General features: G+C 55.9%; 1 protein-coding gene across 8 annotated transcripts; it reads left to right on the top strand.

Annotated features, from left to right (window-relative positions):
- The first annotated feature begins 237 nt into the window (after positions 1–237).
- On the top strand, positions 238–10,975 carry SLC29A2 (solute carrier family 29 member 2). 8 transcript variants are annotated; one of them, XM_026004362.2, is made up of 12 exons: positions 238–681; positions 950–1,031; positions 2,525–2,676; positions 2,948–3,087; positions 3,476–3,610; positions 4,244–4,341; positions 4,551–4,635; positions 5,380–5,516; positions 5,782–5,887; positions 5,995–6,080; positions 6,853–7,052; positions 7,812–10,975. In XM_026004362.2, exons 1-12 carry the CDS (start codon positions 653–655, stop codon positions 7,921–7,923), a joined length of 1,362 nt encoding a protein of 453 aa, XP_025860147.1. In that variant the 5' UTR covers positions 238–652; the 3' UTR covers positions 7,924–10,975. The 8 variants fall into 8 exon arrangements, with proteins under 8 accessions (XP_025860147.1, XP_072614546.1, XP_072614548.1 ...); XM_072758445.1 differs by having other exon boundaries at positions 239–681; positions 6,970–7,052; XM_072758447.1 differs by having other exon boundaries at positions 239–681; positions 6,857–7,052.
- Positions 10,976–11,213: the final 238 nt, after the last annotated feature.

The raw sequence follows: 11,213 nt of genomic DNA, 5'->3' as shown, positions 1-11,213 counted from the left end.
GGCCCTCTCCTCGGCCTCCCGAGGCACCCAGCTCCGCGCAGCCCGCCAGGACTGCTGGCGACCGACGCTCGGGTTACCCCCTGGGCGAGTCTGCTCCTCCGAGGGTCCCCGCGTCACCGAGCGCTGCACCTGCGAGCTGGCGGAGGGGGAAGAAGCCGCACCAGGTCAGCTCGCCAGCTCTGGGCGGGGGAGGGGCGGGGTACCACCCCCCCGCCCGCCTCCCCCGACCCTGCCGGCAGATCCGGGACCGGCGCCCGCGGGGCGGGGAGGCCGCAAGGGATCTTCCCGGGTCAGCCGCCTCTAAGCCGCACGGGACCCCGCGGGGAGTCGTGGGTCCTAGGACCGCGAGGTCGAGCGGAGTCCAGCGCGGGAGTCTAGAGTCCGCGCCAGGAGGAGGTGGGGAGGGGTGGTGCGACCCTCTGTCCCCGCCCCGGGGGCGGAGCAAGGTCCGAGCCCGTGGAGCCTGACACCCTTGGAAATCTGTCCCGGCCTTCCTCCCTGGCTCCCGCCCCCCCCCACCCCCGCCCCTTTCAGGGAGACCCGACCCCCCTTCCCCGTCCACCTCCCCGGTCCTCTGGCTCTCGGGTCCCGGCGTAGGTGCAGGTGCAGCACCCCACCGCTCTTTCACCCGGGCGCATCCCGCTGGGCGGCCATGGCGCGAGGAGACGCCCCACAGGACAGGCGAGTTGGGGGGTTGGGGACCGAGTGGGGTGCGGACGGGGATCCGGGTGGCGGTGGGCAGCGCAGACCCGCTGCCTTCGGGCGCTCGTAGGCTCAAAGCAGGCTGGATGGAACTACAATTCCCATCAGCCGCCTCCGTCTGCTACCTGAACGGGAGTGACGGGGTTTGTAGTCCGCTCTGCGGAGGGGTGGCCCTGGGAGGCGGGATGGGGGAGGGCGCGGCGGGGGCGTTGCGTCCTCAGGGTGACCTTCTGACTGATCCCCACAGCTACCACCTGGTCGGGATCAGCTTCTTTATCCTGGGCCTGGGCACTCTCCTTCCCTGGAACTTCTTCATTACGGCCATCCCGGTGAGACTCGCGGCTAGAGTGCCAGCCTCATGGCCACAAACACCATTGCCTTGGACCAGAGAAGTCCAGGCGCTTCGCTTCCCCACCACGCCGCCGTTGACTCCTCATTATGCCAATTTGTCTGCGCGTTTGTCCACTGAAGCCCTGAGCCTCAGAGAGGGGAAGTGCCCCTCTTGCAGATAGGAAAGGCCAAGCTTTCAGGGATGCCCGGATCCTACAGGGGCAAGGCCACCAGCTCAGGGGCGAGCCTGTGGAACTAGTGAAGAGCTACCCACCCACCGCCCCTGTTTGTCATTATTCCCTGGCTAGTCATTCCTGGCCTAATCCACTCCAAAAGTGGATTATGGTTTGGTTTTCACTGAAATAGCATGAGTTGCATTCATTCAACCAAGAAACAGTTAATAAGGTGCATCTACTGTGAGCCAGGCCCTGTTCTTGGCACTGGGGCTACAGGAGGAAACATAACAGAGGAAGCCTCCATCCTCATGGAGATACTCCCTCAAGGGAAGGCAGAAATATGGGGTTTGTGTTCTCTCTAGGACTGATTATCCATATATATTCAATGCTCCAACCTTCCAGATACCTCTTTAGTGTCTGGCTCTCTGCTGGACCCTAGAGACCCAAATATGAATCAGACCCTGGTCTTGAGAGGGAGCTGGGTGCCAAAGAGCTATTAATAATTTAAGAAGGAACCTGCCACCCCAGGCTTGGAGCAAAGTCCTCCTAGGTCCCCAGGGGAGGGAGCAGTTCCTTCTGCTTTATAGAAGAGGTGATTTGTAACTTGGGAGAAGGATAGGTAAAGCACTGGTGTTTGGGAGCTAGGGGGGACTGGGAGGAAAGGGGAAAGGCATTCCAGGTGGAGAGGACTGCCGTGCAAAGGCATGGGAACACCAGCCTGTTCAGAGACAGGACCAGAGCCTGGGGTACCTAGAGCTTACCGGGATGGAGCAGGAGATGCAACACAAAAGGGAGGTTCTGAGGGGCCCTCAGTGCTGTTCCAAAATCTTGGGACTTTACCCTGCAGGCAACAGGGAACTATGGGCAGGAGGGAGAAGGAAGTTAAGCAGGGGCTTACCAAACGTGTGTTCCAGAGAGAATGCAGTTAATTAGCACCTGGGCCAGGGCCTGGCTTACAGTTAGGCACTCAATAAATCCTCAGGAATCTGGAAGCTGCTGCAGGAGTAGAGGTAGAGACTGGAACCAGGGCACTGCAGAAGAAGGGTGATCGAAAGATGGAGCAAGGCCCAAGTTGGGGGTTCTTAGGGCTTGGGCTCTGTCCCAGACGTCAGCTGTTCAATTCAGGGAACATTCATTGAGCTCTGACTGTGCCAGGTACTGGGATCAGTACCAGGACGGAGAGACAGTTCCTGCAGACTTTAACTGAGCAATCCCAAGCATGGGAGGAGACAGAGAGGAAAGGCTATGGGGTTCCTCAGGGTAGGTTGGAGGGTGACCCCATACCCCCTCCCCTGGCATCCTGGCAGTACTTTCAGGGGCGGCTGGCAGGGGCCAATACCACCACCGGGGCCCTGGACACCAACCACACAGGCCTCGCAGATACCTTCAACTTCAACAACTGGGTGACACTACTGTCCCAGCTGCCTCTGCTGCTCTTCACACTCCTCAACTCCTTACTGTACCAGTGGTGAGAGACCCTGGCCCTCGGGCTCCCCGCAGGCCATCCCTCTGTGGTCCCTTTACCCTGTGGTCCCTCCACCAGCCCTCTGTGGTCCCTCCATCCCCCTTTGCTAAGGAAGCTCCATCTGGGCCCAGGAAAGACCTCCCATCCTTCCTCCAATCTTCCTGCATGTCCCCCCACAACTCCCAGTGTCCAACCCTGGGCTCAATCTCTTGCCTACCTCCCCCTGCCTGGCCGGGGCCCAGCCGATGCCCACTCTGCTCCTACTTGTGAGCAGCATCCCTGAGATGGTGCGGATTCTGGGCAGCCTGCTGGTCATCCTGCTGCTCTTTGCCCTGACGGCGGCGTTGGTCAAGGTGGATATGAGCCCTGGGCCTTTCTTCTCCATCACCATGGCCTCTGTCTGGTTCATCAACTGTGAGCACTGCTGCCCCTCCCCCTCCCCACTCAGTCCACCCAGGGCTTCAGCCCAGTCTCTTCTCTGTAACTGGAAGGGCCCAACATATTCAAGAAGGAAAGACCACAGCAGCAGCAGCACTCCCATCCCTGATGAGAAACTGAGGAGAAAAGTCACTTGTCCCAAACCCACAGTGACCTAAGATCAGGCCTCCTGACCCCTAGCCCCCCAAACCTATGGCTATACCTGAGAAGAAAGAATGGGGTGGGGGGTGTTACACTAGGGTGCCCAGAGTCTCATGCCTGCCCAACCTAGTTGAGTTTCCCATGCACCCTGCCAACACCTCCTCAAGGGAGCCTCTAAGGCCTGCCTAGTTGAGCGGCATCCCCCACTCTTCTCCCTCCACAGCCTTCTGTGCAGTTCTGCAGGGCAGTCTCTTTGGGCAGCTGGGCACCATGCCTTCCACCTACAGTACCCTCTTCCTCAGTGGCCAGGGCCTGGCTGGGATCTTCGCTGCTCTTGCCATGCTCATGTCCATGGCCAGTGAGTGGACTTGCATGGCTGGAGGGGTAGAGTGGCCTCTGGGATACTGGGGAGCAGAAAGTGTTCTAGGAGTGATATGCCTTGGGTTCTGGGTAGAGATGATGGGGAGCTGGGGGTTGGGCTTGGGAGTAAGGAGTGGGGCTCTTGGGTTCTACAGTGAGAGGATGATCAGGTGAGGATTGGATTAACTTGGGCCCAGGGGCAGGATTCCCAAGGCTGACACTGGTATCTGGCAGCAGCCTGGGTTTCAGGAAAGCAGGGGACTAGTTTAAGATTCAGATAAACTGGGTTAGAATCCTAGTTGTACTGCTTCCCAGCCAGGGGGACTGGACAGGGCACTTCACCTGTGTCAGGTTCCCCACTGAAATGCCTCTTATAGCTCTGTCCTGAGATGGTAACAAAAATGAGAAGTGCTCAACAAAATGACAAGTAGGGAAGAGTGAGAGAAACAAATGCCTGGGCTAGGGTCCTCCAGAGGTTCCTGAGTTTGTCAGAGAGCATAGCGGCAGAGGCCAGGAAGTGAAATCTGAGAAGTACATGATGGGAAGTGGGACAAGAGTCATTAGCCCCCCCCCCACAGGGAGCCAGTCGGACCAGCACCCCCTCCACTCTGCAGCTAAAGTTTCTGCACAGGTGGCGTGGATGCCCAGACCTCCGCCCTGGGGTACTTCATCACACCCTGCGTGGGCATCTTCGTGTCCATCGTGTGTTACCTGAGCCTGCCCCACCTGGTGAGCCTGGTATTGGGCTCAAGGCCCCACTGCAGAGCATCTCAGATACAGCTCTGAGTCTGAGGCCCTGAGAGAGGCCAGGGGAGGGGGAGGAGACCTGATCCCCAAAGGAGTCAGCTACTGGGGACTCCAGCCTCTGAGACGACAGGGTGGAGAGGGATCCAGACACCTCAGCCAAGCCAGGCAGGGCCAACACTTTCCTTCTGCAGGAGTTTGCCCGCTACTACCTAGCCAAGAAACCATCGCAGGCACAAGGTCAGGAGCTGGAGACCAAAGCTGAGCTCCTCCAGTCTGGTGAGCTTGGGCCCCTGCTGGGGAGGTGGAAGACCCAGGGGAGGCTAAAGCTACCTCTACAGGAAAGCATTTTCCCTCTGTGGTACCTCCCCGTCTAGAGTCCTCACCCCTTGTGTGAGCAGACACAGAGGTCAGGAAGGGAATTCAGTGGAAGTAAAGTTACTCTTGCTGGCCTAGGGCTTCAGTTTTCCATTCCATAAAATGGGGAGACAGTAGAGCTCCAATTTGCTAGTTCCCAATCCAAATGCATTTGTTTGAATCCTGGCCTTGCAACATCCAAGCTGGATGACCTTAGGCAAGTCCCTTAACCTCTCTGAGCCTGTTTCTTTATTTGGAAAGCAGTAGCAATGACATAATCCATATAAGGTGCTGGGATGCCTGGGTGTCTCAGCGGTTGAGCACCTGCCTTTGGCTCAGGGCATGATGTTGGAGGCCCAGGATCAAGCGCTACATCGGTCTTCCTGCATGGAACCTGCTTCTTCTCCCCCTTCCTATGTCTCTGCCTCTCTCTCTGTGTCTCTTATGAATAAAGATTTTTTTTATTTAAAAAATCCATGTAAGGTGCTTATCTCTGCCTGGCACATATATGTGCTTCATAAGTAGTAGCTTAGCATATTTACATGGTTAATTCTCTTTGCCTACGTCCTGGGCTGGTGGAAAGTCATTTGTTTTAACTGCTGGGAATCGCCCTCCATGGAGCCTGGCTGTCACAGGCATGACCCTGTCCTCCCCTCTCCACCCCAGATGAGAAGAATGGTATTCCCAACAGCCCCCAGAAGGTAGCCCTGACTCTGGATCTTGATGCTGAGAAGGACCCAGAGCTGGAGCCACAGGAGCCCCAGAAGCCAGAAAAACCTTCAGTTTTCATTGTCTTCCAAAAGGTTTGACTTGTATATGATCCCCAACCACCACTCCTGGGGAAGAGAGAGCTGCCTCTCTCCAGCCCTCTCTGAAGACCCTTAGAATGGAATGGAGCCTTAGTGCTCACCTGGTCCACTTCAAGGTGCCAGGGTCATAGTGGGTTAGGAACACAGCTAGGCCAGGCTCCGGGTGTCCTGCCCACCCCCAGCAAGCACTTGGGGGCTGGGGCTGTGTGTTGGGCCAGAGTCTGCCCCACCTGCTTACATCCCTGCCTCTGGCTCCCAGATCTGGCTGACGGCGCTGTGCCTCGTGCTGGTCTTCACAGTCACTCTGTCCGTGTTTCCTGCAATCACGGCCATGGTGACCAGCTCCACCAGTCCTGGGAAGTGGAGTGAGTGCTGGGAAGCAGAAGAGGGCAAGGGAAAGGGAGGGAGGAGGGAGGAAGAGGGAAGAAGGAGACGGAAGGAGGGACCAGGATGAGCCCTGTTTCTCTCCCAGGTCGGTTCTTCAACCCCATCTGCTGCTTCCTTCTCTTCAACATCATGGACTGGGTGGGACGGAGCCTGACCTCCTACTTCCTGTGGGTGAGCATACCTCTGGGCTGGGAGTATCTGATGATTTCAGGAAGAAGTTGGGGATCAGAGGATGTGAAAGAGCACAGAAAAGTGATTTCCCAAAAGTCTGACCATTTTAGGTCTGGCAATATAACAGCTGGCCTAGTGATAGTGAGCACCTGGCCCTGGAGGTATACAAGCCAGGGCTTGGACTGTGAGCTCCTTGAAAGCAGAAGTCATGACCTACGTCCCCAGCTTCCAGCCCAGGACCCGGGCCTCGGTACTCAGCCTAGACTGTTGCATGGAGATTTCTATAACATGTGAGAGGTTGGACAAGATTCCTAGTGTTTGATTTTACTCATGGGTGCTGCTTCTTTAAATTAAATCTTCCAAGGAGATATAACAAAGTAGATCAAAGAGGAGCTGCTCTGATCCAGGCTGGCATGGGGCCCTGGATCCTCAGCTTCCAACTCCATTCAGCAACACCATCTGCCCCAAAGGGGTCTGTGGAACCCCCAGGGGTACTTGGAGGAACCCTGCTTGAAAACCAGAGATGCTATCTAAGGTCTCTTCCAGTTCAGCCATGGAGAGAGCCTAAGCTGGAGATGAGAAGGGGCAGAGGCTAGCCCCAGACCAGTCCTTGATTGCTGAAGGGCCTTCCCAGCCCCTCACTGGAGGCCTAAGCAAGCCCTGGGCCCTCACTGGCTCATGTAGAGTAGGAAGTCAGGGGAAGTGACAGAGTCTATCTGGGGTGGGCTCCCAGGGCTCCCAGGGACTGCCCTCACCCGGGTGTCTGCCATAGCCAGATGAGGACAGCCGGCTACTGCCGCTGCTTGTCTGCCTGCGTGTCCTGTTCGTGCCGCTCTTCATGCTGTGCCACGTGCCCGAGAGGTCCCGGCTGCCCATCCTCTTCCCACAGGATGCCTACTTCATCACTTTCATGCTGCTTTTCGCTGTTTCCAACGGCTACCTGATGTCCCTTACCATGTGCCTGGCGCCCAGGTCTGGGGGTCAAGAGGGAGGGCCTGGGAGTGGGGAGGTGGGCTTGCTCTTTGAGGTGGACAGCCTATAAGAGGGGGACCCTTCTGCTTCTGGCCAGCCCAGCACTAGCTGTCTCTAGGCGTCACTGTCAGATCAGGCTCTAACCTGAGCTGGCCCCAGGGCAGGAGCTGGGGGGAGTTCCTGCCAACGAAGTAGTCCAGGCACTGCTTCTAGGGCCTCCTCTCTGGGTGTGTTTCCCCAGCTGTGAAATCGATGGGTTGAGCTATCATTCCTTAGGGCCCAGCTACACCCAGAATCCTCAGTTGAAGGGTAGCTAAGGTCTTTTGTTGTTGTTGTTGTGGTGGTGGTGGTGGTGGTGGTGGTGGTGGTGGTGGTGGTTGTTTTGGGGGGTAGCTAAGGTCTTGATCGAAAGTGGGGGTTCATGGGCTATTTACTCCAGGGACAATGGAGTTGAGAATCCAGAGACAGAAGAGGTGACAGGGAGGACCAGGCTGGGGACATTTTGTTGCGGGGGAAGGCAGTGGAATCTAGAATCCCATTCTACTGGGCCTGTGAGGCCTGAGAGGTGTCCTTGGCAGTAGCCTTATTTTATAGATCAGGAAAATGAAATTGGGAGAGGGCCGAATTATGGTAACTCAGAGGTTGGGGCAGCCCAGACGAGGATACAAGCATCCTGTTACAAGAGGGGCAGAGGGCACTGGGGCGGGGTCCAGGTTTGGCCTGGTCTTTCCTAAGAGCTCCTACTCCTGTGTGTTCTAGGCAAGTGCTGCCACATGAGAGGGAGGTGGCTGGCACCCTCATGACCTTCTTCTTGGCCCTGGGGCTCTCCTGTGGAGCTGCTTTCTCCTTCCTCTTCAAGGCGCTGCTCTGAAGTGCTCTGTCCAGGGCTCACCCACAGCTCTCTTCTCGCTGCCCCTTTGAACCTGAGACCCACCACAGTGGGGATGGCGAGCCAGGCTTAAGCCTCTGCTGGGCTGGGGCCCCATGGTCTGGGGGTGCCAGGAGGAAGTGGGTGCCACTCTCCTTCCTGGACTGGTATCCATCTGGGGGCTACGAGGAAGATTCACCAGCATCATTCTAACCCTCACCCAGGAATGGAGCTGACACAGACAGACTACCTAGAGGCACACAAGACCTCATCCCAAGGGCGCTGATCAGGGAAGAGAGGGCCAAGGGCCATGACCCTTCCTCACCTCAAGAGTACATTCGTCAATCTCAAGAAATGCACTTGCTCGTCTGTGGGGATCGGAGGCCACCAGTGGGGTCTTGCCAAGGGTGTGGTTGGTGTGGCTCCTCTTCTCCCCCGGCCTCCATAACCCCACAATCCACTTTCTCAGACCCCAGGGCAGAGGATGCCGGGGAAGCTGAGGGGAGCAAGAAGGAACAGGCATTAGGGATCTGAGGGTACTCACAGGACCCTGTGGGCCTCAAACAGTGTTTCATTGCCAACGCTTACTTGTCTGCACTCCCCAGAGCCCGGCTGGGCCTAGGTCCCGGAGCTGCAGTTAGCCTACTTGCGTGTTTTGCACTTTACAGTTTGCAAAGCTCTTCCGTCCCCACTCTTTCACTAAAGTTGCATTGAGACCCTTGGGGGGAGCCAGGCAGGGATTGTGCTCTCCCTTTATACAGGTGAGGAAACTGAGTCTCAGGGGGAAGTAACTGGTCTGTGGCAGAGCCAGGACCCAGCTCCCACCTCCCTCCTCCCTGTAGGTGCTGTTCTTCCTGCCCACTACCTGCTTCTCTTTTCCTCAAGAGGCTCAAGGCAGGAATCCTAAGCACTTATTCCACATTTTGGATATTTTTCCTTCCAACCCTGCTCCTGGGTCTAATAATAACCTTCTTCATTTGTATAATCAATTCACTGAGTCTTTATTTCCAAAGTGCTGTCAGCTCCAACGGCTTTGATGACCTGGGTGGGGTAAGGATGACTACCCATTTGACAGATGAGACAACTGAGGTTCTAAGAAGGGCAGAGATTCGTGGGCATCACTATGCTGGGCCCTCTTGACCACAGGGTGACCTGTGCTCCTGGACAGAGCACCTGGCTGCATGAACAACTATTGCTCTTCCACTGGTGTCCTCTGCCTCCCCAGGCCGGCCCCCTCCTCCCCCTTCTCAAAAATGGAGCCTCAAGGAAACAGCAAATTTTCTGGAGAGATGGAGAAAAAGTCCTGCTTCACCACACACCCTGTGCAGCCCAGAGAAAAGCAAAGGGTTGTTTTGTTGTTGTTGTTGTTTTGTTTTTTGCATTAGAAGCACTGGCCTTTCTGCCCACATCCCCTCCTGCCTTCCATGAACATTCACCGAGCAGCTATTACATTACCAGGCACCAAGTAAGCATAGGGTCCTGGCTCAGAGGTAAGGTACAACCTTGGTAGCTGAAATAAAGCCACAGGGCAGACCCCAAGTGAGGACTCATTCCTTTCACCATTATTCACTGTACCAGACAATGGCTGGTCTGATGAGCCTGAAGCAAAGGAGACAGGTCCCTGTCCCAAGGCCATGGGAAGTAGAAAGTAACATGGGATGGGGTTTGTGAGGGCCCTGCAGAAGTATGGAATGTAAGATTCCAAAAAAGGATGTCGCAGATCCCTCTGGGAAGTCAGGGTAGCATATCAGGGGAGGTTCCCCCCCCAGCTGGGCCTCAAGAGAACAAAAACTAGTTCCCTGGGCTGGGTGGGGGAGGGGTGTGGAGCGCCTAGGATGTGAGAGAGGGAGTGGTGAGAGGATGAGGCTGGAACAGTGGGTTGGGGACAAGTGATGAAGGCTTTAGTGATGAAGAGTAGATAGCAGGTTAGACAGAGGAGGAGAGATTCAGGAGAGAAGAGGTCGGTGACCTCTTCAAAGGCCGTTTAACTAGTGGTTAAGTGCATGTGAGCTGGTCCAGCATTATGGGTTCAAAGCTAGGCCCGTTCATTTACGAGCACTGGAGATTGAGACTTGCCCATGTGTGGAGTCCTAGGGAGAGGTCGGGGCTGGAGTACAGACTGGCATCTACTAAACAGTGATTGTAGTCCTAGAGGTATCTTGTGTAGACCATGAGGCCTGGCCATTCCCTTTGACCGGGAATGGTGAGGACAGGACCCCATGCTTCCTGGGTCCCTTCTCCTTCCTCACCTTCACAGATTGTTTGTTGAACCCAAAGCTCCTTAGACCTGCCAGAGCCATCCTACTGGCCAGGCAAAAGTGCCAGGGAACCCACGGGGGCTGGTCCACAGTAATCTGGAGCAAGCCCACGTTGGGCTGAGCAGTGGAGGATGGGCCCCAAAAGAGGACACTTACCCCTCAGACATCCTTATGATATCACAACCTGGAATTCCATCTTCCCAACCTCCTTCCCAGTAGACCCAGCCCCCTGCCTCCCCCATTAAATCAGTATATAGTCAGCTTTCAATGACAGAAACAAATACTGGGGCAGAAGGATGCACCTGCTCACTCCTCTCCTGATACCCAGTCCCCTGGCCACTGCCTCCTCCCCAGCCTGATGCAGCTCTGCCGGAAGGCCCCAGTTCCCTCGGAAGTTCCCAGGGGCCATCAGCAAACACCTGTAGAGGGCTCTATGTGGCAAGAACTGAGATAGGCCTGGTGGAGAGACACAGATATTTGAAGGCCAATGTTTGGCCTTGAATTTCTCACCCTCCCATGAAGAGGAGGCCTCCTGGTTTGTGGATTGATTCAACTTTCCAATTAAAAGGCAGAGGTTTGGCAGCCCCCCGGATGGCTCAGTAATTTGGCGCCGCCTTCAGCCCAGGGCCTGGTCCTGGAGACCTGGGATCCTGGAGACCATGTCGGGCTCCCTGTATGAAGCCTGCTTCTCCCTCTGCCTGTGTGTCTGCCTCTCTCTCTCTCTCTCTCATGAATAAATAAATAAAATCATAAAAAAAAATAAAATAAAAGGCAAAGGTTGTCAGATGGATTAAAAATGATGCAACTGTATGCTATCTACCAGAAACTCCCTTTAGAGCAAAAAACACAAATAGGTTGAAAATGAAAGAATGGGTGGATCCTTGGGTGGCTCAGCAGTTTGGCACCTGCCTTTGGCCCAGGGCATGATCCTGGAGTCCTGGGATCGAGTCCCACGTCGGGTTCCTTGCATGGAGCCTGCTTCTCCTGACTGTGTCCCTGCCTCTCTCTCTCTCTCTCTCTCTCTCTCTCTCTCTC

This window comes from Vulpes vulpes, chromosome 5 (genome assembly GCF_048418805.1).
Source record: "Vulpes vulpes isolate BD-2025 chromosome 5, VulVul3, whole genome shotgun sequence".
In the NCBI taxonomy this organism is placed as follows: domain Eukaryota; kingdom Metazoa; phylum Chordata; class Mammalia; order Carnivora; family Canidae; genus Vulpes; species Vulpes vulpes.
Note: the sequence above shows the minus strand (reverse complement) of the source record. Positions and strands in the feature narration are given on the sequence as shown.

Bases quoted from the DNA above. Each gene is read 5' to 3' on its own strand.
- SLC29A2 (XM_026004361.2), top strand. From the start codon at position 653: ATGGCGCGAGGAGACGCCCCACAGGACAG. The intron at 2,677-2,947 runs GTGAGAGACCCT...ACTTGTGAGCAG, and splicing joins AACTCCTTACTGTACCAGTG to CATCCCTGAGATGGTGCGGA. The intron at 6,081-6,852 runs GTGAGCATACCT...TGTCTGCCATAG, and splicing joins TGACCTCCTACTTCCTGTGG to CCAGATGAGGACAGCCGGCT.